Raw genomic sequence first — 25417 nt, forward strand, 5'->3', positions numbered from 1 at the left:
CAGCAGGGATAAGGACCCTGCCCTGCCTTGGGCTGGGAACCTTTGTTCAGCAGTGTTTGGGGAGAAACCTTCAGGCTGAGCATAGACTTGGAAGCTGCAGAGACCGACTCCCAGCTCTTCCCCACTTTCCCCACTCCCATTTTGCAGTCCCCGCCTGTTAAAGGGGAACGATCGGGGGAGGGGGGCTCAGTCCCTGCTGGTGGGGAGGCAATGGGGCTCAGATCCTAGCCTGTCACAAGTGGCATTAAAAGCATATACTGTCCCTTTAAGTGTTCAGCTGTCTGAACCGGTTGGGTTCTGTTCCCCTTCCCTTTTGGATGCCTCAGTTTCCCCGCTTTGTAACTGGTGATTAAGGCTACGTCCCAGCCCCACAGGGTGTGTGTCTGCAAAAGCCTGATGGGAAAGGTGCTGGAGGAAGGCCCCGCCCCTCTCACTGCCCACAGCTGCCCCAGCCCTGCTGGTTCTCCCAAGCCGCCACACCTCCCTGCAGCCTTGCACAAGGGAAGAAACCTGTAGGAGCAACAGGCCGAGTGGGCTGGGGGGGGAAGCAGACGTGAAATATCTTCTCCTGAGCAAATTAGGGGGATGTGGTCGAGACAGAGCTGCCGTAGGGAGATGCGCAAAGCCCGTCCGCCGAGCGCAGTTAGCAAGGGGAGGGGCCGGGGGTCGGTATTTCCAAGACGGCCTTGAGGAGCAGGAAGCCGGGAGTGAGGGAGGGTGCTTTGAAGAGCAGCGCTGGGGTTCAAGCCACCCTCAAGGTCGAATGGATGGCGCCCAACCGGGGGTCCCATGTTGAAGATGAGCCTGTGGCTGGAGGCAGCGACTGAAGAAGCGACTCACTCAAGGGGCTGGAGCTGGAGTGTCGGCTGCCGCCCGCAGGAGGGCATGGGCCTGCTGTACTCAGCCATGGCACGGGAGGAACGACAGTACAAGACAGCAGACAGCAACAACCCAAATTGGGTGTCCTCTGGAGAGCAGTCAGCTGAGGGGGCAGCAGACACGTTTATGGGCTGTTCTGCGCACGGGGCTCTCCACCTAGGGTTGCCAGATACCTTCACCAAAAATCCTGAACAGGTAGGAAAAATTGGCTGAGCAAAAAAAAGGGGAGACCAAACTTGTTAAGCAAAAAAAAAAAGTCACTGCGCCTTTAAATTACTGCACTCCTCGCCCTCTCCCCCCACCCTCGCAGAAGCCGCCAGCCATTCGTCTAAGGAAATCAGAAAATACCGGTTTTTTTTTAACCAGACCGAAGGACAAAATACTGAATTGTCTGGGCAAAAACCGGACACCTGGCAACCCTCTCTCCACCATATCCACCGAAAACAGGACTACAAGCAAAGGGCTTCGCCTGTAGCTAGGGTCCATACGAGGGAAAGGATCTGGCTCTCCGAGAGAGGCTGGGGGGTCCCCGCCCTCCACTGGAGGTTTTTAAGCACAGGTGGGACACGTCCCTGTGGGGTCTGGTCTCAGGTCACAGGGTCCAGCCTCAGCGCCCGGGGCTGAATTAGTTTCTCAGGTCCTAGCCTTCTGTCTCCCCATGCCCAGCTCTGCCCGCTTTCCATGGGCACCCGCCCCTCTGCTCACACCCAGCTGCCTCCCATGTGCTTTGTCTTCCCTGTCACACCTTTCACCCCGGCCCACTGGCTCGAAGGCCTTGGAGAGGGGCCCGCGCCTCGCCGGCCCCTGGCGCCAAGGCTGCAGCTCCCCGTAGTGCGGGGAGGAGGCAGAGGTGGCTGACTGGAGACAAGAGACCAGGGTTCCCTTGGGCTGCCCGGTGCCCCAGGCGGGAACACACGCCGGGGCAAAGCATTGGAAGGAACAAGGCACGTTCGCGGAGGAACAGCCCGTCTGTGGCTAGTAGCCAAGAGGGCTGCTGACACCCTCCCCCTTCCCCCTCGTGCTCTGCTCTGACCAGGCTCTGGCTGACGAGGCACAGATCCGGCAGAATCGCCCCGCTGGCACCGGCCACTGGCAGAGGCAGGACAGGAGGCTGGATGGAGCATTGCTGGGCCCCGGCGTGATCCTGAACACGCTGCCGGCCTGGCTGCTTCATGCTGGGCTACGGGGCTGGGGTGGTCAAAGGCCGGGGGCACCTCGGCCCTGAGAACGCTGCCCCCCGGAGCTGGCGTCAATGCCAGGCAGGCTCAGGGCCCTGCAAGGCCAGCTGGGGAAGGGGCTGTGCATCCCAGTGGCACTGGGGCCGGATCCGGCTTTGACGGGTGTGAAGCCAGAGAAGTTCCAGAAAGAGGCCCTGGGTCGGTCAGCCCCTCTGGAATCGGGGCGGCCGGTAGCGTCTGTACCTGGGGCTCTGCAATAGCATGGCTGGGGGTGTTCAGAGCACCCTAGGGCTACAGCTGCCCCTCCCTGCACAAGACTGGATGTGGGGGGAGGGGCACTGGGCTTGATGCGTTCCATCCCGGGGCGTCCCCACCTGTCCACCCCAAAACTGGCCAAGCTCACTGGGGCAGAAGGGACCGTTCTGGGGTGCTGGGCTCCTTGGGGCTTGGGCGTGTTCCGTTTCCTTAAATAGAAAAGAGTGAACTGGAATCCCACCCCCAAATAAAACTGCAGTGTGGAAAGGCCAACAGCTCCCCCCCGCCCGGGCTACTGGGGGTCCCTCTGCCCCCTCTCCTCCAATCACCTTCCCTTTGGGTTTCACACCAGCCAAATGGGAATCAGGTCCCTAAAAACCTTGGGCCTTGGTTCCACGTCCAGCACAACAGCCCTGCCTCTCTTTACAAAGCCATTTGCAATGAGCAATGGCTTAAAGATACCAGAGACACAGACAGGATGCAGGGGGGGGGGGGCAGATTAATACTATAGATAGTTAATTGGGTTACTCCTGGGGGACTTCTGCACCACGGTGCATGAGCAGAATTCATGTCCCCCACAGATTTCTTTGCTGCCCCAGAGAAAAGTGCCTTTTTTGATAGGGAAGCTAGCAGAGAGGTAAATCAGCCCAAGGAACAGGGCTGGACACACCCTTGCCTGTGGCACCTACCTTGTGCAGGGCTCAGCTGCTAGCCCAGCTGGGCTGGGGGCAGGGGATGGAAGGTAGCTCTTCCCCTGCAAGGAGCAGCTAGGCCAGGTCAGACCCACCCCCAAAACCTTCCCCAGCTACAGGATCTCTGCCCTCTGCTCCACACAACTGTCCTGGCTTCCTGCCTCCATTGCTCTTCAGCTGCAAGAGGGGCAACTGTACAGGGAGCTGCTCCCCTGTTTGCCCAAGCCCCCATGCATCCAGCTATCCCACACCAAGACCCTCTCCCCAACCTCCTCACCTAACTGACCTTCATCCCCTCCATCTGGAGTCACCCTGTAGCCAGCCCCTCCCCCCCAGCCACCCCCTGCATCTGGACCCCTCCTCCCTGCACCCAGACTACACCTCCACCCTGCACAAACCTCCACTCTGATGAACCCCATCCTCACAGCACCTGGGCCGTCCAGATGAGCCTCCCATAACCTCTCCTCTCCACTGAGCCCCAACCAACTGCACTCGGAACCCTAGACCCTCAGCATCCAGACTCTCCTGCTGAGTCCCCCATATGCAGACCCCCACCCCGCTGAGACCCAAACACCATCACCTGGACCCCTCTGCAGAACCCCATTCCTCTTGCACCTGGAACCCCCCCATAAACCCCTGTGCATCTAGATCCCCCCAGGGATCCCTCGCTGAGTCCCATGAACCCAGATTATCCCATACAGAACCGTCTCACCCCCCGCCTGGACCCCCCCACACCTCGGATCCTGCTGGGCTGAGCCTGCTGCCCACACTGTGATTGGGGACCATGGCTGGGTGTGTGGGCAAGACTCTGTCCTAGTTTGCTATTTTCATGCACCTGGGGCAGAGCATCTGCATCTGGGAGGGAGGGGGGCAGCAGGGTGAGCTCCCACCTCCGTGCAGCCAGTGACCTTTCTCCTTGCACACAACTCCTCTTGCACACTTGCCTGTCGCTGGCACACTGGAGGCTCCAAATTTATTTCTTGATAAATAAAATGTCGCATTTTAAACTATTGTGTACAGAATTTTAATTTTTTTTTTTGAGCTGACTTCCCTCAGAAGTAAATCTTACCCTTTCTGGCAAACTCTCCTTGCACACTTACCTCTCCCAGCTTGCCCCCATACAAACTCTTCTCCCTTTCTGGAGTTCATCTTCGCACACTCTCCTGTCCCAGTAAACCCCCTTGCACACTCATTCTTCTCATTGCATATCCATCTCCCCTTGCACAATCCTTTGTCCCAGCACACACCACTTACACGCTTATCTTCACAGTAAAGACACTTACACACCCTTCTATTCACACACTCGCCTCATCTTGCACTCACCCATTGCTGCACGTACCATTTGCACACTTTTCCCCAAGTAAAACAGCTTTCTCCTTGCACAGTCATCTCTTCTTGCACTGCTCCACATCCTTATATTTGCACTCACATCCTCTTGCACACTCATTTCCCCCGATAAAAGACCATGCGCGCACATTTTTCTCCGTGCACAATCATCTCCCCTTGCACACGCACCCTCCACCTAGTACACTCCCACGCCCATGGGGCTCTGGAACAACCCATTCCCGGGGTAGGGGTGTGCATCCCCTCCCCCCTCCCGGGGTGGTTCGCTCCATCATGCTGAGCAGTAGGAAGGAAGGGACGGATCGGGTCTGTGCGCGACTCTTAAAAGGGGCGATGGAATTATCCCGATGTTGCGGTCCCCACCTCACAAAATACAGTAATAGGGACATCCAGAGCCCTTATCCTGGACGGGCAGGACTCCTGGGTCCCTTCTATCTAGCAGGGGAGGGGATCCAGTGGCTCGGGGCGGGGAGGGGGAGCCAGCCCTCCTTTGTTCTTTCCCAGGCTCTGACATGCAGCCTATCTGCCCGTGCCTCAGTTTCCCTCATGGGGTGGGGACACACTCTCCCCTTCTCCCCCCGGAAGTAGGGCGGAGCTCGCAGTTTCGCTTTGCACATGGGGGGGAGGCGGAGGGAGGCTGTTGCCCTTTTAAGGCCTGGCGGGATTTCGGCGCCATTGGAGGCTCGGCGCGGCCGGCGAAGCCCCGGATCGGGTAGGGGGGCGAGCTGGGGCTTGGGGGGCCCGGGCTCGGGGGGGGGGGGGGGGGGGGGGCGAGCTGGGGTTCGGGGGGCCCGGGCTCGGGGGGGGCGAGCTGGGGCTTGGGGGGGCCGGGGTCGAGGGGGGCGAGCTGGGACTTGGGGGGCCCGTGCTCGGGGGGGGGGCGAGCTGGGGCTTGGGGGGCCCGGGGTCGGGGGGGGCGAGCTGGGGCTCGGGGGGCCCGGGCTCGGGGGGGGGCGAGCTGGGGCTTGGGGGGGCCGGGGTCGGGGGGGGCGAGCTGGGGCTTGGGGGGGCCCGTGCTCGGGGGGGGGGCGAGCTGGGGCTTGGGGGGGCCGGGGTCGAGGGGGGCGAGCTGGGGCTCGGGGGGCCCGGGCTCGGGGGGGGGGCGAGCTGGGGCTTGGGGGGCCCGGGGTCGGGGGGGGCGAGCTGGGGCTTGTGGGACCCGTGCTCGGGGGGGGGGGCGAGCTGGGGCTTGGGGGGCCCGGGGTCGGGGGGGGCGAGCTGGGGCTTGGGGGGTCCCGGGCTCGGGGGGGGGGGGCGAGCTGGGGCAGGGGGGGCCCGGGCTCGGGGGGGGGGGCGAGCTGGGGCTGGGGGGGCCCGGGCTCGGGGGGGGGGGCGAGCTGGGGCTTGGGGGACCCGTGCTCGGGGGGGGGCGAGCTGGGGCTTGGGGGGCCCGTGCTCGTGGGGGGGGCGAGCTGGGGCTTGGGGGGCCCGTGCTCGGGGGGGGGCGAGCTGGGGCTTGGAGGGGATCGGGGGGGTCTTTCTGGGGGGGTCTTTAGGCTTGGGGGTTCTATGGGAAAGGCGGTGCTGGGTTATTTTGTAGGGGTTATTGTGGGGGGGTCTATGCAGAAATAGGGGGCAGATTTCTGGGGGGGAACCAGGGTTTGTGTATTTGGATCACGAGGCGCAGGGGGTGAGAACTGGGCTGTGTTCCTTTATCCTCCCCCCACCAGCTGCCCTCCACCCCGCAGAGGTGGCTGCCTGCTGGTGCCCGGGGTGGGGGTGCAGTGCTGCCTGCTTCTCCAATGTACAGTGGGGGGGTGGGGCTGGCTTTTCTCGCCTTCGCACCCTGTACTCCAGGGTAACGTGTGTGTGGGGGGGGTAGACTGGCAGCCAGGCCCTGCAGCTGGAGAAGCCCCCCCCCTGCCCTGAAGTGATGGGGATGGCTTAGGGTCCCCAGCAATAGCTCACCCCTAGGTTGCGATTTCCCCCTGCCCCCGGTTTTCCATCCGTTTCCTGGGGATGTAGCCGGCCGCCCCCGGGGCCCTTAGAGGAGCTGGGATCTCTGGGGCTCAGGGCACATGGAGGGGGCAAACGCAGAGCGTGTTCAGCTGGTTGCTCAGGTTCCCTTCTCCCTGCCTGGGAACCTGAGGGCTGAGCTCCATGGGGCGTGTCTCATCCACCTCTCCGTGCCCACGCCGCTCGTGAGCTGGGTGCACCCCGTGCCGGCTGGGCGACGCTCACCAGCGGTGTCATGTGCTCCCAGGGCACGAAGCAGGCGGGGCGGGGGGGGGGATCCACGAGGAGACACGAGAGAGCGGCTGGTCTCGCAGGCCTCTGGCCTGTGTGGCCACGGGAGTCACTAGAACTGGTCACGACCCCCCCCCCCCCCCCACGGGAATCAGTCGCAGCCTTTGTCATGTCAACATTTACGTGAGCTGTAGCGAGACGCTGCTATCCTCCCGGCCTGATCCAATCGCCACCCAGCTCCGCGGGGCCCCCACGACCTGTCTTGCTCTCCTGCCTCCTCCTAGGCAAAGGATCCCTGTGCCAGAGACCAGTCAATTCTGGGCTCCTTGACAGCTCCTGGCAGCAAATTCCAGAGGCTGGGAGGCAGGTGGGACTGGAGCGGGGGGTGCATGATCTGCCCGCGCTGGTTCTGTCTGGACTGGAGGCAGCGGGTTCCTGGCTGGCTGTGTCCCCTGGTACTAACTCCCCGTCTCTGGCCACAGCCTCGTCCTGCTGGAGGGGGAGTTAGTTGACTCTTCTCCTGCACCCCACCCTGGCAAGGCTAGTCTGGGAAGGTGGAGGATGGTTGAAAGTGCCTCCTTCCCCCGAAATTAAGGGGTCAGCGCCTTGAGCTGCTGCAAGGGAGCCCCTAGTGGAAAGACATGGGGCTGCTGGGGGCAGTTCCTTCCTCCCATCCAGGTCGGGGTGCGACTAGGAGACAGTCCCGCTCTCCGTGTCCTCAGGCATGGCTCCCCGGCGAGGCGCTCCCGCTAAGGGCGGGGGCCTGGCTCCATGGGGATGCTGTCCCTGTGGAAACCGCTCTTTTGACACCAGTTCCGTTGAAATGGGGCCTGGGCTTTCCCATCTCGGTTTGGCAGAGGCATAGGGATGTAAAGAGGTAACCGGTTATCGGGGGGGGGGGGGGGGCTGCTCTGGCCCGGCCGGGCCCACCGCGTTGCACTGCTGGCCAGTTTTCCAGCTGAACAGTCAACACCTAGTTGAACAGATGAACATTTTAAACTGAAGTTTGCCCCCCTGCTGACGCGTCCCCCAGAGGGTTTATACGAAGGATGTTACGTATCGGGTAGTTGACGAATTGAAGAGTCGATGCGTTTTTGCATCGACTTTTCGATTCGCCGAGAGGGCGCCTCCGTCTTTGAAGTGTAGCAACGGCCCTCGGGCTTTTGCTACACTTCAAAGGCGAAAGCGCGGAAGCCCGGGGTCAGCTGGGGACTCCCGAGCTCCGTGCGGCGCTGCCGCTTTGAAATGCCACGAGGAGCTTCATGCCGGGCTCCTTGCGGCATTCCAAGTGGCCGCACCACATGGAGCCCAGGGTCCCCAGCTGATCCCAGGCTCCGTGCGGCACTGCTGCATTGAAGTACTGCCCTCTTCTCCTCCTCCCGCCCCCTCCCCCCCCGCTGCCTCTACCTGATAGAGGCAGCAAGGTGAGGGGAAGCGACTAGTCAACTCGTCCTTCACATCCCTAGTTTAGATGGAACCAGAGCATCCTTCAGGTGGCAGGCACCTGTTTTACCAACCTGCTTTGAACAGGTGCAAAACCTCCTCGTGGCAAAGGGAACTGGCTGGGGAGGAGATTGGGGGGGGAGCAACAGAGAGGGGGCCCCAGATAGGAGCCGACCTGCCCCCTCGCACTGTCTCACGTGGCTGGGGAGAAACAGATTCATAAGCCGGGGGGGACTGTGCAGGCCAGGCGCCGTGCAGCTGGACCCACGTGTGGCAGTGACGTCCGCGGCCCCGGGCTCCAGTGCCTCGTGTGATCCGCAGGCCGGGGAGCCTCACGCCGCGCCTCGTGACCCATTTATTTCAGCCTCCTCGCTCGGCTGTTGCTAGGAGCTGGGGCGGGGTGTGCGGAGAGCCTGCTGCCCAGCCGGGTCCCTTGCACAACGCTGCCTCGCTGAGAGGTGTTGGCTGTCACCGTGATCTCCTGCTCACCTGATTGTGGGTGGGCCGGGAGCCTCCGCTGCGGTGAGGCGTAATTGGCAAAGTGGGGGAGTAGAAACTGAGGCAAGTGAGGCATTAGAGCCCCCTGGGCCTTTGCTTTTCCTCCACTAGAAATGTCGGGTCAGGTCCCTAGGAATTGTCCTCACCCCCTCAGGGGAAACTGAGGCTGGCCTTCCAAACAGGGGGATCGGTGAGGCTCCGCAGGGAAGGGTCCTGGTGCCAGCCTCACCCTTCACTGGAAGAGCTGGAGGCGCTGGCAGGGAGGGCAGGACGCCACGGCTCTCGGAAGGTGTCAGCCATGAGCTGGGGTGTGTGTTCCAGGCCAGGGAAGTGCCCGGGGCAGGCTGGTAGCAGGGGCAGGGGGTGGCTGGCTGGGACTCAGACTGCGGGAGGGGGTTGGTGATCGTCACCCAGCCCTTGGCCATAGGTGAGGGCTGCTCTTATCTGTCGCTGCCCCACGGGGTTATGCCAGTGGGGAGGGGGGCAGGTCTAGTGGCTGGGGGGAGGGGGGGAGAGCCAGGATTCCTGGGTTCTCTTCCCACCTCTGCTCTCCTGGACCTTCTCCCAATCACTCCAGCTCCCTAAAGCAGGAGCCAGCCGGTTTGCCCCTCTCCATGCTGCCCCCGGGGCCTCTTGCCTGGCTCTTCGGGCCACGACCCGGCCCTGGCATGGGGTGCCTGCGGTGTCTGCGGCCACGGGGCAGGGGCGGCTCCCCTCCCCGACACGGTGACCTGCTTTCGAGCGGCCTGCCGCCCCTGGAGACAGGGCTGGGAAGTGGGTTAGCGCCTGGCCGTGCTCCGGGGAAGTGGAGCAGTTGCATAAGCCAGTTATGTGATGTGCCGGCTCCCGGGGGGCGGGTGCCGGTGTGTTGGGGAGGGAGGGGAAGCGAAGGGCCTTTTTAGGGCGGGCGCCAGCAGCAGAGCGTGAATTTTCCAGGATCGGTGGGGCGGGTGGGGGTGCGGGCGAGTGCAGAGTGCCTGGATCAGCCGGTTCTGTGAGTGTGGGCCGGGGCGGGAACAGGGGAGCTGGCTGGGCTGGAGGCAGGGAAGTGAGGGGGGGGGGGATCTGGGTGCAGACTCTGCTTTGGCCCAGGCAGTTTTTCCGCTGGTCCCCCAGCTCAGCCTCCGGTTGCCTCGCACCCAGAGGGGCTCTCACCTGTATGGGAGCGAAGTGGGGCTGCTCCCCTGGGGGGAGGGCTTGGCTGTGTGCTTCTCCTTCCAGCTCCGGCTCCCCTGTTGTCTGGGCCACCCGGGGCTCAGCAAGGGGACGCGGTGATGGCTGTAAACCAGCCCTGGGCAGGCCGTCTCCTGTGGGGGCAGGCGCAAGGAACCCTGCCACAGGGGCGGGCCATGCCCTGGGAGCAGGAATATTTCCAGCCTGGCCACAGCTCTGGCTGGTTTTTGGAAGCCTGGCTCGGTGCTTGATTTCCTGTGGCAGAGAGTTCCGCAGGCTCCCCAGCTTTGGGGTGGGGGCAGGGAATAGCCTTTCCGGCTGGCAGCTTTGAATTGGCCTGTTCGAAAGGCAGGACTCCTGGGCTCTTCCCTTGGGCGAGTCAGTCTCTCTTGGGGGTCAGGGCAGTGCCCTGCGGGGGAAGGGAATGGGCTGCCCCAACAGCTGGGTGGGGGGGCTGGCGGGTGCCATGCGCCGGGGCAGGGCCCTTTCAGTAGTGACCTGACTGGGCTCCTGGCGGGCTCAGCCTGTCGTGTCTGTAGGGACAGTTAGATCTTGGCGGGGGGGGGGGGGCGTTTCTGGCCCCCAGTGTGGGGCAGGAGGTAGGGAAACTGGAGGTGCTCGTGGGGCAGGTAAGAGGCTGGCCCCGGTGCTGCTGTCAGCGTGGTAACCAGCAGGAGCCTTGCTGTTCGGGTGGGCATCAATCCCCCCCCCCCCCCTGCCATGGGTCCAGTGTCTCCATCTGCCAGGTCACCTGAGCCGGCTGCTTTCGGCCTGGTCTCCAGGGCAGCGTGCCGCTTCCATGACAACGCCCCAGGCGGCAGTGGGGGCCATGGGGCCGAGGCTCCGCCCCAGAGAGGGGTGTCACAGGCTGGTGCCTTGGCTCCCCCCCCCATACTCACCTCTCATTCTCGCTCTCGGCAGCTCCCCAGCACCTGCCTGCACAGCCGTCCGGAGGTGGGTCTGTACTCCCTGCTGGGTTCTCAGGGACTGAGGTCTAGTGGTTAGAGCTGTGGGGAGCCTGGTAGCCAGGACTCCTGGGTTCTGCCTGCAGCTCAGGGAGAAGAGTGGGGTCTAGTGGTTAGCGCTGGAGGAGGGGACTGGCAGCCAGGACTCCTGGGTTCTGTCCCCACTCAGGACAGGTTAGGCAGGGGATGGGGACTGCTGAGTTCTCCCCCTAGCCATGCTCTTGGGTTGCTGCAAGACCTTGGATATGTCTCTTAATTTTGCTTTGCCTCAGTTTCCCCACTTGGTCGTGGAAGGCTAACGATTCCCTGTTCCCTGCTCCTTCCTGGCAGCGCAGGGCTCGGGCCTTAGTACTGGGGCTGACGGTTCCCATCCAGGGACACGGGGGGCTCACTTGCTCTGTCCTTGCAGGTTTCGCTCTCCCTTTTCTGGCCGGGCCGGAATTTATGGACTTGTACATGATGAACTGTGAACTCCTGGCAACGTGCAGCGCCCTGGGCTACCTGGAGGGGGACGTCTACCACAAGGAACCGGACTGCTTGGGTACAGCCAGGAGGGCTCTGGCACCGGTGGGGTCGGGGGGGGGGTACCCAGGAAGTGGGGGTGCTGACTGACCCCCTGGTATCACTGGGTGCTTGAGAGCCTCCTTGAAAGGGACTCCTGGCTCACCCTGGTCTGCCATCTCCCGAGGGGGCAGCCCCCAGCCCGAGGGGGGGGTTCGAAGTGGCTTCGCCCCCCCACCACTACATGGTCTCCTTGGATACACTCAGCTCTGGGGTGACGGGGTCCGGCTGCTTGAGTCAGGGCTCGGCCTGGCTGGGACAGACGCTGGACCGGGTGCTGGTGGGACTCACTCCCCTTGCTCTCCCCCCCGCCCCCCAGAGAGCGTGAAGGACCTGATCCGCTACCTGCGCTATGAGGACGAGACGCGGGACGTCCGCCAGCAGCTGGGCGCTGCCCAGATCTTGCAGAACGACCTGCTGCCCATCATCACTCAGTACCCGCAGGACAAGCTGCTCTTCGACGCCGTCATCAGGTACCCCCCCCCCCCCCCCGTGGGAACCAGGCATTAAGTCACAGGGCTGGCAGCCCTCCAGGGGAAAGTGTTTCATAGCGCCCACGTCCATGCTGCTCTGGGCTCCTATCAGAGGAGGCAGATGCAGGCACGTTTCAGATCCAGTGGCGGGTAGTTCCACAGTCTGGGACACTCGGTCCCCCAACATGGGATCGTTGCCTGGGTCCCTGTTCTGGATGCTGAGCCCTTGAGCTTGGCTCCGTCTCTCCGGTGGTGGGGAGTACAGAAGGCTAGGAGGGGAAACACCCCTCCCCATCTCTGGGTGGCTGACCTGGATTAGACCTGGGACCCTGGCTAGCGGTCCAAGGCTGTAGCAAGCTCCTCGGTCGCTAGGGATGGCCCACTCACCACTGGGGGGGGGCAGGTTGGAGGGGTGTCTTTCTGGGTCCCCTGTGAGGTGGGGGACTGCACCCTGGGGAGAGGTTGGCACCGTGCCAGGTCTGTGTCTCTCCCCTGCCCAGGCTGATGGTGAACCTGACCCAGCCGGCTCTGCTGTGCTTTGGCAAAGTCCCGCACGACCCCAGCTCCCGGCACTGCTTCCTGCAGGTGGTGTCCTACCTGCAGGCCTACAAAGAGGTGAGGCCGCCCCCCCCTTTGGGTCCTGGGGTAATGGGGCTGGGGGTTAAAAGCAGCCACCTGTCACAGTCTGATTCAGGGCTGAATGGGTTGGAGGGAAATGGGGGGTGGGGCATGTCAGAAACCCGGGGTCTTTCCAGCCCTGGATGCCCCTGTTGTGCCAGCGGGTAGAGCGGGGGGCTCTGGGGTTGGGACCGCCTGGGAATTCCACATCCAGGGGCCTGGACCTGTAAGTGCCCCTCTCTGTCCCTTGCCCGTTCGCTCCCCCCCAGAGCTGGCCGCCTTGGAGTTGGAAGGGGGGGGTACGAGGCCTGCCTGCTCTTGGATGCCCCCTGCTGGCTTTGCATCAGCCAGCACCCTCCTGGGACCGCCCCCCCCCCCCCGGGCCACACCTCCCTTTGCCCTCATGCCGCTTCTGCCTTCTGCCCCCAGGCTTTCGCCAGCGAGAAGGTGTTTGGGACGCTCAGCGAGAAGCTCTACGACCTGCTGCAGCTGGTGAGCGCAGGCCTGGCCGGCGGGGAGGCAGGGCTGTCCTGTGCTTCGTGGGGCCCTGGGTGAACAAGACTGCTCCTCACATGGCGTCTGCTGGGGCTCAAGGCTCCCCTCCCTCCCCCTGCACTGTCACTGCCAGGGGTTTCCCCTCCCCCCCTGGCTTCTAGTTGCCCTCAGGAGCTTCCCAGGGGCAGGAGGGCAGAGCAAAGCTGCAGAGGCTGAGGGTTGCGCTCCCCGCCGCAGGAGGGAGCCCTCCCTAGCTGCAGGGAGAGGAGAGAGCAGCTGGGGCGGGCAGAGAGGAACCAGGCAGGCTGCAGCGTAGGTGATGGGGGGGGCCATGCTTAAGCAGACAAGCACATGCAGCTGCTGGGGAGAGCACCTGGAAATTTGCCTATGCCCAGGGATGGCCCTGGGGAGAAGAGGCTGCAAAGGGAGTTTTGCACCCAGTAAATTGTCACGTGAGCCAGGTGCCTGATTCCCATAGGCCCGGGGGAGGTGGGATTCCCATGGGGGATGGGTCCCAAGCCTGCCCCGGGGGCCGGGCGGAACTGGGAGGCAGCAGGACTCCCGGGGGGCTGCGTGGCGTTCCCTTAGACGGGCGCCCTCTCATTGCACCTCCCCGGCCTGCCTGCCAGGACTGGGAGCAGAGGCAGGAGGAGGACAACTTGCTGATCGAGAGACTCCTGCTGCTGGTGCGCAATGTGCTCCATATCCCCACGGACCCCGAGGAGGAGAAGGTAATGGGAGCGGGAGGAGGTTTCCGTCTCCTTGCCAGGTGTGGCCGAGGGGAGCCCCGGCAGGGGAAGGAGGTGGGGGGGGGCTGACATTGAGAGCAGCTGGGGCGGGGGGAGAGTTGTCCTCGCGCGCACCCGGTTCTGGTCTCCCTCCCTGTGGCGAAGGGGGGGGGGGCAGGTAGCGAGTTCTGGGATCGCCCACAGCTGGGGTGCGGTGCCCGCAGGGGGGTGGGGGGGAAGACCCAGGAAGAAGCCAGGCTCTGCTCTTGCATGCTGCGAGCAGTAGCCAGGGGAGGCCCCACGTTCACCTCCCCCCTCCCCAGAGTGTGGACGACGATGCCAGCACCCACGACCGGGTGCTCTGGGCCATGCACATCAGCGGCACGGACGACCTGCTCAAGTTCCTGGCCAGCTCGCCGGCCGAGCAGCAGTGGGGCCTGCACGTGCTGGAAATCGTCTCGCTCATGTTCAGGGACCAGGTGAGCCTGGGCGGGCGGCAGGGGCAGGGGCAGGAGCTGGCTGGATTCATGCATGTGTGGGCGGGGGTGCAATGTACAGCAGTGGGTCGTACCAAGGGCCGGGGGGAAGATGCCTTTGTGCTCCAGAGGGGCTGCATTGGCATCTCTCCAAGAAGTCCATCGTGGAGCAGCTGGCCTCAACACCCCTCTCCACAGGCCATCTTGGTAGGGCTCAGATCCTTCAGCCTGCACACACGCCCCTCACTCCCTTGTGGAGCAGGGCCTGCTGGGATATGTAGTCTCCCAGGCCCCCATTGGAGGCACCGCAGGGGAAGTCACTGGCTCCCTGTCCCAGCAGGATCCGGAGCAGCTGGCGGCCGTGGGGCAGTCCCGCCTGGCCAAGGAGCAGGCAGCAGACATGCGGGAGCTGGAGCTGCTGCGGCAGAGGGAGATGGCGGAGAGGAAGAGCCGGGTGCTCCAGCGAGGGAGCAGGTGAGCCAGGGGCTGCGGCTGACTCCTCGCTCCAGGGGTCTGAGCCACCCCAGGGGCTGGGGGAAGAACTGGCCCCCTCCCCTCAGAGAAGTAGGCTTGAAAACAGCCTGGCCCCAAGGATTTGGGGCTTTCTACACCGTATAGATCTCCATGATGCACCGTCTCTGCAGGCGGCTGGGGGTTGGTTTCAGGGGGACCAGCAGAGCTGGGGGGAGGAGGGAGCCCAGAGCTGGGTTGGCAGGGGCTGTGGGCTGGGGGTGAGGGGCACCAGCAGGGCTGTGGGAGCCCAGCAGGACTGGCAGGAGCTGGGGTCAGTGCTGAGGGGTGCTGAGCTGTGGGGAGCTGCTCTGGTGCCCACCTTTCCCATGCCCCTCAGTTCAGAGGGCACCCTGCTCCTGTGTGCTGGAGGCTGCTGCCCTTTGGCATGTGGGGGGCTGCAGCACGATCCCTCCCCCTGCCCGGCAGTGATGACTCCGGCGGCCTGGCTCACTCCAGCCCCTCTCCCCCCCCAGGCACTCCCGGTTCGGCGGCTCCTATGTGGTCCAGGGGCTGAAATCCCTCGGCGACAGGGACCTGGTGTTCCACAAGGGGCTGCACAATGTAAGTGTCTGGCCCTCCCCCCGTCCGTCTGGCTTGTAACAGGGGAGGAGAGCTCCCTGTATGTTGGGGGTGGGGGGCTGAGGAAGGAGCAAGGCCCCAGAGACGTTCTGACAGCAGCGTGGCTGCTCCGTCGTGGCCCGAGGCTGCTTGGATCCCCCGGCCGCTGCCCCTGGGGTTGAGGAGAGCGGGTCTCGTGTGGGAGCCGGGCTTGGTAGGTCCCACCACGGAGGCACCGGAGTCAGCACCTGCCCTGCCAGGCTGCCGGGGTCCCCCCGTGGGGCTGGTTACGGGCTGGGTTCTGGTTACTCTGCTCACACTGGCGCCTGCCCATTCCTCCCCCCCCCCCCCCCCGCAGCTGAAGCACTACAGCCACGACCTGGGCAAGGAGGCGCGGCGGGTGCCCAAGCGCCGGCAGCCGGCCCGGGAGGCAGAGCCACGCCGGCGCTCGGCCCTCAACGTCCGCCTCTTCCTGCGGGAGTTCTGCGGGGACTTCCTGGAGAGCTGCTACAACCGCCTCATGTGCCTGGTGAAGGTGAGTGTGGGGCGGGGCGCCCCCGGCTGGCCAGCTTCCCCACCTCCTGGAGCTCCGGGGCTCCAAGCCCCTCAGTTCCCCAGGGGCGGGGCAGGAGGGTCCCCAATGGCCCCCCCAACATCCGTGTGCTCCCCAGGACCAGCTGCTCCGGGAGAGAGGCCAGCAGCACGATGAGACCTACTACCTGTGGGCCATGGCCTTCTTCATGGCCTTCAACCGCAGCCAGCGCTTCCGGCCCGAGCTGGTCTCGGAGACGCTCAGCGTCCGCGCCTTCCACTTCATCGAGCAGAACCTCACCACCTACTACGAGGCCATGCTCCTGGACAAGAAGGAGGCCACGTCGTGGGCCAGGCGGTGAGCAGGGGGGCCCAGCCGCCCTTTCCTGGGGGCGTTGACTGAGAGCAGAATGGCTCCGTGCAGCCGGGCAGGGAGTGGGGGCTAGTGGTCAGAGCTAGGAAGGCTGGGAGCCAGATTTTATCCCTGGGGGGGGGGTGTCTAGTGAGAGAACTAGGAGCTAGGACCTCTCCCAGAACTAGAGGGGGGGGGTCTATTGGGTTAGAGAAGGGGGCTGGGAGCCAGGGTTCCTGGGTTGATTCCCTTCCCCCGCTGCCTCTCACTTGCCATGTTACCCTCCCTCCGGGGTGGGGGAGATGCCAGGTGCTGCTGGCCAAGGGGGCTCCCCTGACCCGCCTCTGCTCTGTACCCAGAATGCACCTGGCCCTGAAGGCCTACCGGGAGCTGCTGACCACGGTGCAGGAGATGGATCGCTCCCCGGATGAGGCCGTGCGGGACAGCAGCAAAATCATTAAGAGTGAGTGGGGGGGGGGAGTGTCTCCTGGGGCCAGCTGTGTGTGGGGGGCTGCTTTTAATGGGGGCTCCCAGCCCCTTGGCACCGAGGCCCCCCTTCATGGCTGCCCTAGGACCGGAAATGGCCCAGCCCCCCCCCCACCCCGCAGTGCTGTGTCAGCCTCTTGCCTGGTAGGTGCTGGCCCGGCCGGGGGGCTCGCTCGCTCTGAGCCCTCCCCATGCTCCCCCCCTCCCCCCCAGATAACATCTTCTACCTGATGGAGTACCGGGAGCTCTTCCTCGCCCTGTTCCGCAAGTTTGACGAGAGCCGCCAGCCCCGCTCCTTCCTGCGGGACCTGGTGGAGACCACCCACCTCTTCCTCAAGATGCTGGAGGCCTTCTGCCGGGGCCGGAGCAACCTGGTGGTGCAGGTAGCTGGGCTGGGTGGGGAGGAGGTGTGTGGGAGGGTTGTGTTGGGGGGGGCACCCACTTCTTCCCCTCCCCCCCCCCCCCGCCTGCAGACAGGGGGAGGTGCCTCTGATCTGACATTGGGCCAAACTTGCCCCTTTTTGCTTTTCCTGACAGTCCCTCTTGGTGGCCAGCAGGGGGCGCCGGATTCTCTGCTTCCCACCATCCCCATGTGCCTCGGGAGGGGGGGGTTCAGGGCCCTGGGGTGCCGGCCCTTTGGGGGGGGGGGGGGGGTCCTGCCCAGCTGCCTCTCACCGTGCCATCCCCTTCCTGCAGAGCAAAAGGGTGCGGAAGAAGAAGCAGCCCCGAGCTGGCCGGGCAGGCCCCCCCGCGCCGCCCCACACCCCGCAGGAGCTGGAGGAGCTGTGGGCCGGCCTGCAGGAGCAGCTGGACACCTGCGCCCAGGTAGGGGAGGCAGCGCTGGGGGTCCCTGCCGGGTCGGGGCTGCCCCCCTTTGGCGCTGTCGGTTTGCCCAGGGGAGGGAGGGACCCTGCCCAGCCTGACTTGGGCGTGGCCAGGGGCGTGGCCTTGTGTCACTTTGGGGGGGCACCTCTGGGGGGGGTGTCTGGGGAAAGGCAGATGTCCCCAAGGTTGGGGTGGGCCAAGACCCAGGTGGGAGGGGCCTGCTACCCCCACTGATGTAAGCCCCGCAAGGTGGGGGGCTGGTTCAGTGGAGGGGGGGGCTGTTCTGTGATCCCTCCCTGGGCAGGGCTGGCTCTGGCCCTGCCTGCCGAGCGCTGAATCATCCCGGCTGCCTCCTCCTTCCCTGCCAGGGGGCCGAGCCCCTCCCGGAAGACGCGGTCCCCTTCGACGCGGCCTCGGAGACCCCGGTGGAGGAGCAGCGAGCGGAGGCCATGGTGCGCATCCAGGACAGCCTGCTGGACCGCCGGGCGCCCGCCGCCCTCGCCCTGCTCCGCTCTGCCAGGTACTGGCCCAGCCCCGACGGCTGGAAGGGGCCGGCTCCCAGGGCGCTGCGCCCACGCTCGGCTGGAGCCAGGGGGGCAGCGGGAACCCCCTGACCTGTCTGCCTCCCCTGCCCAGGGAGGTGTGGCCCGAAGGGGACGTGTTCGGCTCCCCGCAGGCGGCCGTGGAGGAGGAGACCCAGCTGCTGAGACAGATTCTCTTTGCTCCCCTCCCTCGTGAGTATCCTCGCTGGGGGGAGGGGTGTCATGGGGTGGGGGCTCCTCTCCCATCACCCCCCCCCAGTCTCCGCAGCCTGGTTTCCCTCCAGACCTGTGGCCCTGTCCCCGCCCCGCTTGCCCAGGAGCCCTGTGTTCCCAGAGCCAGTTCACCCCCAGGGCCCGGGCTGTGTGTGAGGCAGGGATGGGCGGGCAGCCCCGGGGTAAGGAGGCGGCGCCTCTGGAGGCCTCCTGGGCCTGGTGGCACCGCGTCCCCGTCATCCTGGTGTCTGGGACTCGCAGGGCAAGCGGCGCTTGAGGTCGAGGAGCCGGGGGAGGAGGAGGAGGGGGAGGAAGACGAGGAGGAGGAAGAGCTGGCGTCTGTCCAGGTGTCGGAAAAAGAGTTTAGCTTCCTGGATTACCTGAAACGGTGAGGGGGGCCGTGGGGGTCGGGCCAGCAGGCCTGGGGCATGCTCTCCCCGGCTGGGCTCCTGCGTGGAATGTGAGGGGCCCCAGATCCTGGGGTGGCAGGGCTCAGGGGGGTGCAGGGGGATGCAGAGGTGTTCGGGGCGGGGGATGAGATGCTGAGGGGAAGGAAGGCGGCTAAAGCGCAGCAGTTGGAAAGCGGGGGGCAGGACTCCTGGCACTCTGTGGCCTTGCCTCAGTTTCCCATAGAGCCCTGCAAGTCCGCAGGTATCCGCGGCTCGTCTTTGCGGCTACGGAAGCGGGTGGGGGGACGTTGTGTGGGCTCTGCTGGTCCCTACCTCCTGGAGGCTGAGCCTCTGGGTGTGAGGAAGGGGCCTTGGCCCTCCGCTGTCCCATGATCCTTTGCTCACCCACCGTGGGTTGGGGGGGTAGGTTCGCCAGCACCAGTGTGGTCAAGGCCTACGTCCTGCTGCTCCGGAGCTACCGTCAGAACAGCGCCCACACCAACCACTGCGTGGCCAAGATGCTGCATCGCATCGCCTACGACCTCAAGATGGAGGCGCTGCTCTTCCAGCTCTCTGTCTTCTGCCTCTTTCAGCGCCTGCTCAGCGACCCCTCGGCCGCCGCCTACAAGGTGAGGGAGCCGCCCCCGCGCAGGGCTGGCCCTTCGCCACCTCGCCAGGAGGGAGGGCCGGCGCCGGGGAGAGGAGGCTCGAACGTCCGAGCGTCCCTGTGTGGTAGAGCAGCTTTGGGTTGCTCTGGGCTAAGCTCAGCTCCCTGCTGGCCCCGGGGAAGCCGAGAATACCCACGATGCCGTGCGTCGTCCTCCTCTCTCATTCACACCTGCTCCAGCTGTGCAGATAACAGCCCTACTACTACTGCTATCCCGGTGAAGCTGCTCTGTTGGCTCAAGCGTTCCAGGCTCATGTGCTCTGACCAGAAGGACTCCGGTTTGGTGCTGGGGTGGGGGCTTATGGGGTTGTGAAGCCTCTAATCTTACCCCCCCCCTTCCTCCCTCCCCAGGAGCTGGTGATCTTCGCCAAATACATCCTGGGCAAGTTCTTTGCCCTGGCAGCCACCAACAAGAAGGCCTACGTGGAGCTGCTGTTCTGGAAGAGCACGGCCACCGTGCGGGAGATGACAGAGGGCTACAGCTCGCTGCGGGAAGGAGAGGGGTGAGGCCGGGCCCTGGGACAGCGTGCCCTGATCCCCAGCCGCCCCTGCGCCCGGGGGTGGCTCTTGGGGAGAGGGGCCCTGGGCACTCCCTTTAAGGCGGGTTTGCAGGCCTAGGGCCAGGCGGGTGGCGAGCCCTGGGGTCCCAGCAGGGAGGGGAGAGTCTCTGACGCTGGCAGCACCTTACCGGGTCTCTGCTTCCCCCAGTGCTGGGGCCCGCAGGGCCTCCAAGTGGACTCAGCAGGAGGAAGAGGAGCTGCAGGAGCTGTACCTGAAATACAAGGGAGTGGAAGGTACCGGCTGCTCTAACGCCCCGCCAGGGCCCCAGGGGTCAGGGAGGCTGTGCCGGGGAGGGCCTTAGAGCAACAGGCTAGAGCCAAGGCTCTTGGGGTGTCTCCCAGCTCCAGGAGGGGAGTGGGGGCTAGTGGTTGGAACAGGCACTCGGTGCTCCCAGGTTCTATCCTGATTTCACCAGTTGGACTCTGAGCTTCTCCACCCTTCCCCGTGCCTCAGTTTCCCCATCTTCACAAGGGCTCTGGGACATACCAGGGCACAGTCCAGACTGGGGGGGTTGCCCTGGGGTGCTGCCAGCCACCCCACAGTGACTGCATGTGACTGCAGCGTGTCAGGCATGTGCCAAGGCAGCCCGTGTAGGAGGCTGAGGGTGCAGGGGGCGAGTTGGGGGGTGTGCTCCGTCCCAGGCTCCCAGCTCTGCTGCGGGGGTTGGCGGGTGGTTCTCCTAACAGCACCCCGGCCTCCCCGCAGGCGCCGACGTGGTGGGCAGCATCCTCACGCACCTGCCCAGCCGGACCCGGAAGCAGGTCGTCAAGCAGCTGGTGCAACTGGGGCTGGCGGAGAGCAGGAGGGATTTCCCGCGGGAGAGGTGGGTGTGCTGAACGGTGGGGGGGCTGGGCGGCGGGGCTGCAGGCTGAGCCGGTCATGGGGAGCAGGGAGCCCTGAGGTCCGTGCCCAGCCGCGACACGGGGACTCCGGCAGCGCCAGTGTGACGGCGGGTTGGGGTTCCCCCGATCCTGCGCCCCCGTGGCAGCGAGAACAGGCTCCGCCAGCCAGTCGAATGGAGGGTTAATTGCTTCTCCGGGACACAGCCCAGCACAGACGTGATGTGGTTACAGGAGTCAGGACCCGGATGCCTCAGCCCCCTTAGGTTAGGGGGTCCTTTCCCCCTCAGCACCCAGCACCTTCGGCTGTGTCTAGACTGCAAATCAGACCCATCGCAATTGCAAATGAAGCGGGGATTTAAATCCTCCCCCCCCCCCCCCCCCCCGCCGCTTCATTTGCATAAAAATGGCTGCCGCTTTTTTCCAGCTCGGAGCTTTGCCGGAAAAAAGCGCCAGTCTAGACGGGGATCTTTCGGAAAATAAAGCCTTTTCCGAAAGATCCCTTATTCCCTGGGAAGAGCAGTGTTATCTGCTCATGCTGGGACGAGGTGTCTGGGCCAATTCACGGGTGGGTGAGTCAGTGGGTGCAGGGGGACCCCGGGTGACAGAGCAGACAGCCCCCCCCACTACGTCACAGCCAGTAAATCCCCGGATGGGGGCGGGACTGGGAGCCAGGACTCCTGGGTTCCATTCTCGGCTCCGTCACTGATGCTCTGTGACCGGGGAAGTTTGGGAGGGGCCAGTAGATTGTTGCACTCTGGAGGCGCAGTGTGATCCTTGGGGGGCGCCGGGGCTGCTGCCCGCACCCCTGAGCCCCCGTGTTCCGGCCCAGGAAGGGGACGCGCCTCGTACTGTGGACGGAGGAGCAGGAGCAGGAGCTGCAGCGGCTGTTTGAGGAGTTCCGGGACGCAGACGGTGAGCTGGGGTCCAGCGGGGGGAGCGGAGTGATCCGGCGACCTCCGATCAGCCGGGACTCGTTCTCCTCGTATCCCTGCGCCCCGTGTAATAGAAGGGCCCTTCCCCCGGCCTGACGCAGACCCTCTCCGCCCCCGCAGACATCCTGGGGAACATCATGAGGCACCTCACGGCCAAGCGCTCCAAAGCCCGTGTGGTGGAGAAGCTGCTGAGCCTGGGGCTGGTGGCAGAGCGCAAGGAGCTGTACAAGAAACGCAAGAGGAAGCCCGGCCTGCCTGATGTGGTAGGACCCTGGAGGCAGGGGGGGCTGGGGCCGGCACGGGGGAGGGGAAACCCCTCCCAGCCCCAATACTGGCTCCCCCCTTGCGCCCAGCTCTCTGCGCCCTTCTGGCCACATGGGAATCGTTCCCCTCCCGGTTGTGCGGGAGGCGTGTCGGTGGGGCTGGCCCCACAGGGGTGGGGGGCTCCGGGGACACCCCCTTGCCCTGCAGGGGGGGTGGGGTGGTTCTGTCCTCAGCTGAGCAGCTTGCTCTGTGCTCCGCATCCCGAGCACGGTGTAAACCCCGGCTCTACATGGGGAAACTGAGGCACGGAGTGGTGGGCAGGCGTGCTGCGCGTGCTGAGTCAGTGGCAAAGCTGGGGAATAGAACCCGGGAGTCCTAGCCCCCATCCCCCAGGCTCTAGCCTACTGGAGCCTGCTCCTTTTACGATCAGGCCCAGCTATGAGTCTGGACTAGCTGCCCTCTTATGCCCAGTCCCCTCCCAGCCTGGGCGGGACACCCCCACCCCTCCTTGGCCTGTGACTCTACTGGTCTCTGATCCCTTCCAGGGCGAGGACAGGTCCCCGTGGGGCGCAGCCGGCCAGGAGGACTCTGCGGAGGACGAGGAGAGCGACAGCGAGGGGGAGGGGGAGGCCTGGGAGGAAGGAGGCGCCGGCGGCAGGGCTGCCGAGGGATGCCGGGAGCAAGGGGGCGAGAACCGGATGGTGCCGGAGCAGGACGTGCAGGGCCTGGCGTGCTGCCTGAGGCAGGCAGGTGAGGAGAGGGCTTGCTCCCCCAGGGGCAGTGGGGGGGGACGCTGCACTGCTGGCCTGGGGAGCTGTGGGGCAGGGCATGGGGCCTGCTGCTTGGCTGGGGCCTCTGTTGGAGGCAGCGAAGGCCAGCTGGCTCCGATTTAAAGCCTGTGTCTACGCTGGCCCCCGAGCCCCAGCGATTCAGCCCCACAGCTCCTTAAAGGGGCCCCCCTGGCTCCCCTGTGAGCTCTGGGCCAAGGCTTGTGAATTGTAGTGTGTTGTGCTCCCCCCCCCCCCCCCGGGGCATCTCTCACACACGCACCCCCTGTACCCGCAGGCCTGGCTGTCCCCTTGCTGTGGCTTCAGAGCTGCCTGAACCGAGCGGCCGAGGACCGGGAAGAGGACGGTTAGTACGGGGGGGGGGGGGGGAGCAGTGCTGGGGTGGCAGCTGGCATTGGGCAGGGCCCTGCCCCGCTGGGGGGGGGGGGGGGGCAGAGTGCCATGGAGGGGGCTTGTGAATGGGGCCTGCTCTCACCTGGGGTGAATGGGGGCTCCCCGATACGGCCAAGGGTGAGATGTTGCTTGGGGCCATGGCTTCTGTCTGGGGGGGGTCTGTGTGTGTCTCAGCACTTACCCCCCCCGGCCCCTCTGCCTCCAGGCACCGCCCAGCCCGTGCCCCTGGTGCCGCTCTCGGAGGAGAACGAGGACGCCATGGAAAACGAGGGGTTCCGGAAGCTGCTGCGGAAGGTCGGGGTTCGGGCCCCAGCTAACGAGCAGGTAACAAACCTGGGGGGGTGATTTTGGGGCTGGGGGGGGATTCCAGTGCATTGAGCAGGGACTGGAGTGTGCCGGGGAGGGAGGGGGGGCAGGGCAGGATGGCGGGGGGGAGGGGGGTCTGTGCCAAGTTGCGGGGCCTGGGACCCGAGCGCCCCCTGCTGTCCGTGCCTGGTACTAACTGTCATGTTATGGGACCCCCCAACCCCCCCTCCCGCAGGAATCCTTCTGGCGCATCCCGGCCAAGCTGAGCCCCGAGCAGCTCCGGCGCGCGGCCGCCTCCATGGCCCCGGCGGAGCCCGAGGTGGGGGGAGGCTCCACACAGGGAGCAGGCTCCAGGGAGGAGCAGAGCAGCCGGGCCCTGCAGCGCTTGCAGCTGGCCAGGAGGAAGAGAGGGGCCTCGCCGGGTGAGTGACTGGGGGGGGCTGGCTCTGCCCCAGCGGGTGGGGGCTGTGGGTCGTGCCCCCCTGCGCCCCCTCCCCCCTGCGCTGACGCTTTTTTTGTCCCGTTTCAGAGGAGGAAATTCCTGTGCTGGAGCAGCCACCGGCAGCCCCAGGGTCTGAGCCAGAGAGGTGAGAGTCAGGGGTGTTTGAACCCCCCCACCCCCGGACTCCTGGTTCTCTCCCTGGCTCTGGGAGGGGGGTGGGGCCCGCAGGGCTGGGAGCCAGGACTCCTGGGTTCTGTTGTCCCTGCCACTCGGCCCAGTGGCCTCCAGCAGGTCCTGCCTGCCTGTGCCTCGGTTTCCCCATCTCTGGCAGAGTAATGACACCCCGTCTCGGTGTAGGGCTGGGCTGGGGCGGGTGCCCGAGCCCTCCCTAATCCCGCCCCCTCTCACTGCAGGGACAGTCCAGGCCGCTCGCCGCCGGGCCCCAAGAGGAGCCGCGTGATCCTCAGCGACGACGACGATGACCCCGACAGCCCAGGTCTCTGAGCCTCCCTGCCGCCTGGCTGTTCCACTCCCTCCCCCCCCTTCCCCTGCTTGGCTCCCTCCCTGCGGATGGGGCTGGTAACAGCTGCTGGGGGGCCGAGCCAGGAGGGGCCCCAGGTGCCTCCTGGTCTGGAGGGCAGGGGGCGAATAGTCACTGTCTAAGCTGGGGCGCTCTGGGGGGAGGGGGCTGGCCAGGGGGCAGAGAAGGGGGGAGCAGGGTGAGGGGGGGGCACGTGGCTGGGTGCCTGGCCTGAGCTCCCTCCTTCATTCTACCTTTCAGTGGCAGCGCCAGCTCGGCCGGCCCCAGATTCGGACGGGGAGGGGGCGCGGCCCCCCAGCCGCAGGAAGCGCCTGCGCATTGAGGAGGAGGAAGAGGATTAAAGGGGCCGGACCGGAGCCTCCAGCACCCCTGCCGGCTGCTCTGGGCAGGCCTGGCCCTGCCTTGGACACTGACTCCTCCACTCGCTGCTTGGCAGCTAGGCTGGGGGGGCTGGAGCCAGGCAGCAGGGGGCACTATGGAGCCAGGCAGCCCCCGTCCCCCTGGCATTGAGGGCTGACCCTTCCCCCTCCCCCTCCGAGGGATCAAAGCCCCAGGGTGGGGGGACCCCTGGGAATTGGGTTCTGGGGCCCAAGGCTGAATTGTTTCTTGCCCCTCGTGTGGCTGCCTCCCCCAAGGGAGTCACCGGGAAGTGGCCTGCCTGGGGGCTGCAGCCTCACGTGGGAAGGGGGCATCTTGGGGGAGGGGAGACCCAGGCCCAGCCCCTCTGTCCTGGCCAGGCCCAGATGCCCCAGTGTCCACCCAGCAGGACACAGACCCCTCTGCCCCCCCCCCCCCAAATCCCAGTGGATTGAGCGTGGGAACCCCCCCTCCCCCCCAGGAGGTGCCATGATGCCTGGGGCTGGATGGTGGATCTGCTGGGGCCTGTCAGCCAGCCAGGAGGGGCCCCTGCTGGAGCAGTAGGGCTGGATCAGTGGGGCTGGAGCAGCTGTGCCTTGGTGTGCTCAGCAGAGGGAGGCGTTAGTTCTGCTGGTGCCTCGCTGCGCCCCCAGAGGCCTTAACGCCCCCCTCCCCGGGTTGTTCCCTGCGTGGGGCCTGCACCCCAGCCCCCTTCCTCGTTTAGTTTCCAGCAGGAGTCGCGCACCCCCCCCCCTTGTTTGCTGTGTCATTGCGAATGGGCAAAGGCCAAAATAAAATGGGCTGAACCTGCTCCCTTATCTCCCTGTTGCAATGGGGGGTTCTGAGCGCCCCTCCCTGTGGCAGCCCCAGGCTGGGGGTTGGCTCTGCCCTCCCCCGCACTGCCTCCTGCACCAGAGCTGGCCTGAGGAGGGGGGCCTGGGCCAGCTTCA

At 65.4% G+C, this 25417-nt stretch overlaps 1 protein-coding gene across 3 annotated transcripts; it reads left to right on the forward strand.

Moving 5' to 3' along the window:
- Window positions 1-4916: 4916 nt before the first annotated feature.
- Window positions 4917-25278, forward strand: TIMELESS (timeless circadian regulator). Of its 3 annotated transcripts, none has more exons than XM_075901866.1 (30): window positions 4917-5060; window positions 11024-11155; window positions 11495-11648; window positions 12149-12263; window positions 12696-12758; window positions 13391-13492; window positions 13813-13968; window positions 14303-14439; window positions 14952-15039; window positions 15395-15571; window positions 15708-15925; window positions 16279-16382; window positions 16619-16788; window positions 17102-17230; window positions 17599-17750; window positions 17867-17964; window positions 18247-18373; window positions 18802-19003; window positions 19393-19544; window positions 19750-19835; window positions 20308-20425; window positions 21274-21356; window positions 21497-21639; window positions 22186-22390; window positions 22706-22774; window positions 23027-23145; window positions 23363-23549; window positions 23657-23714; window positions 23983-24065; window positions 24351-25278. In XM_075901866.1, exons 1-30 carry the CDS (start codon window positions 4964-4966, stop codon window positions 24449-24451), a joined length of 3825 nt encoding a protein of 1274 aa, XP_075757981.1. In that variant the 5' UTR covers window positions 4917-4963; the 3' UTR covers window positions 24452-25278. The 3 variants fall into 3 exon arrangements, with proteins under 3 accessions (XP_075757981.1, XP_075757982.1, XP_075757983.1); XM_075901867.1 differs by having other exon boundaries at window positions 14306-14439; XM_075901868.1 differs by lacking the exon at window positions 4917-5060 and adding an exon at window positions 10369-10603.
- Window positions 25279-25417: the final 139 nt, after the last annotated feature.

The sequence above is a fragment of the Pelodiscus sinensis genome, chromosome 19 (genome assembly GCF_049634645.1).
Source record: "Pelodiscus sinensis isolate JC-2024 chromosome 19, ASM4963464v1, whole genome shotgun sequence".
Classification (NCBI taxonomy): domain Eukaryota; kingdom Metazoa; phylum Chordata; order Testudines; family Trionychidae; genus Pelodiscus; species Pelodiscus sinensis.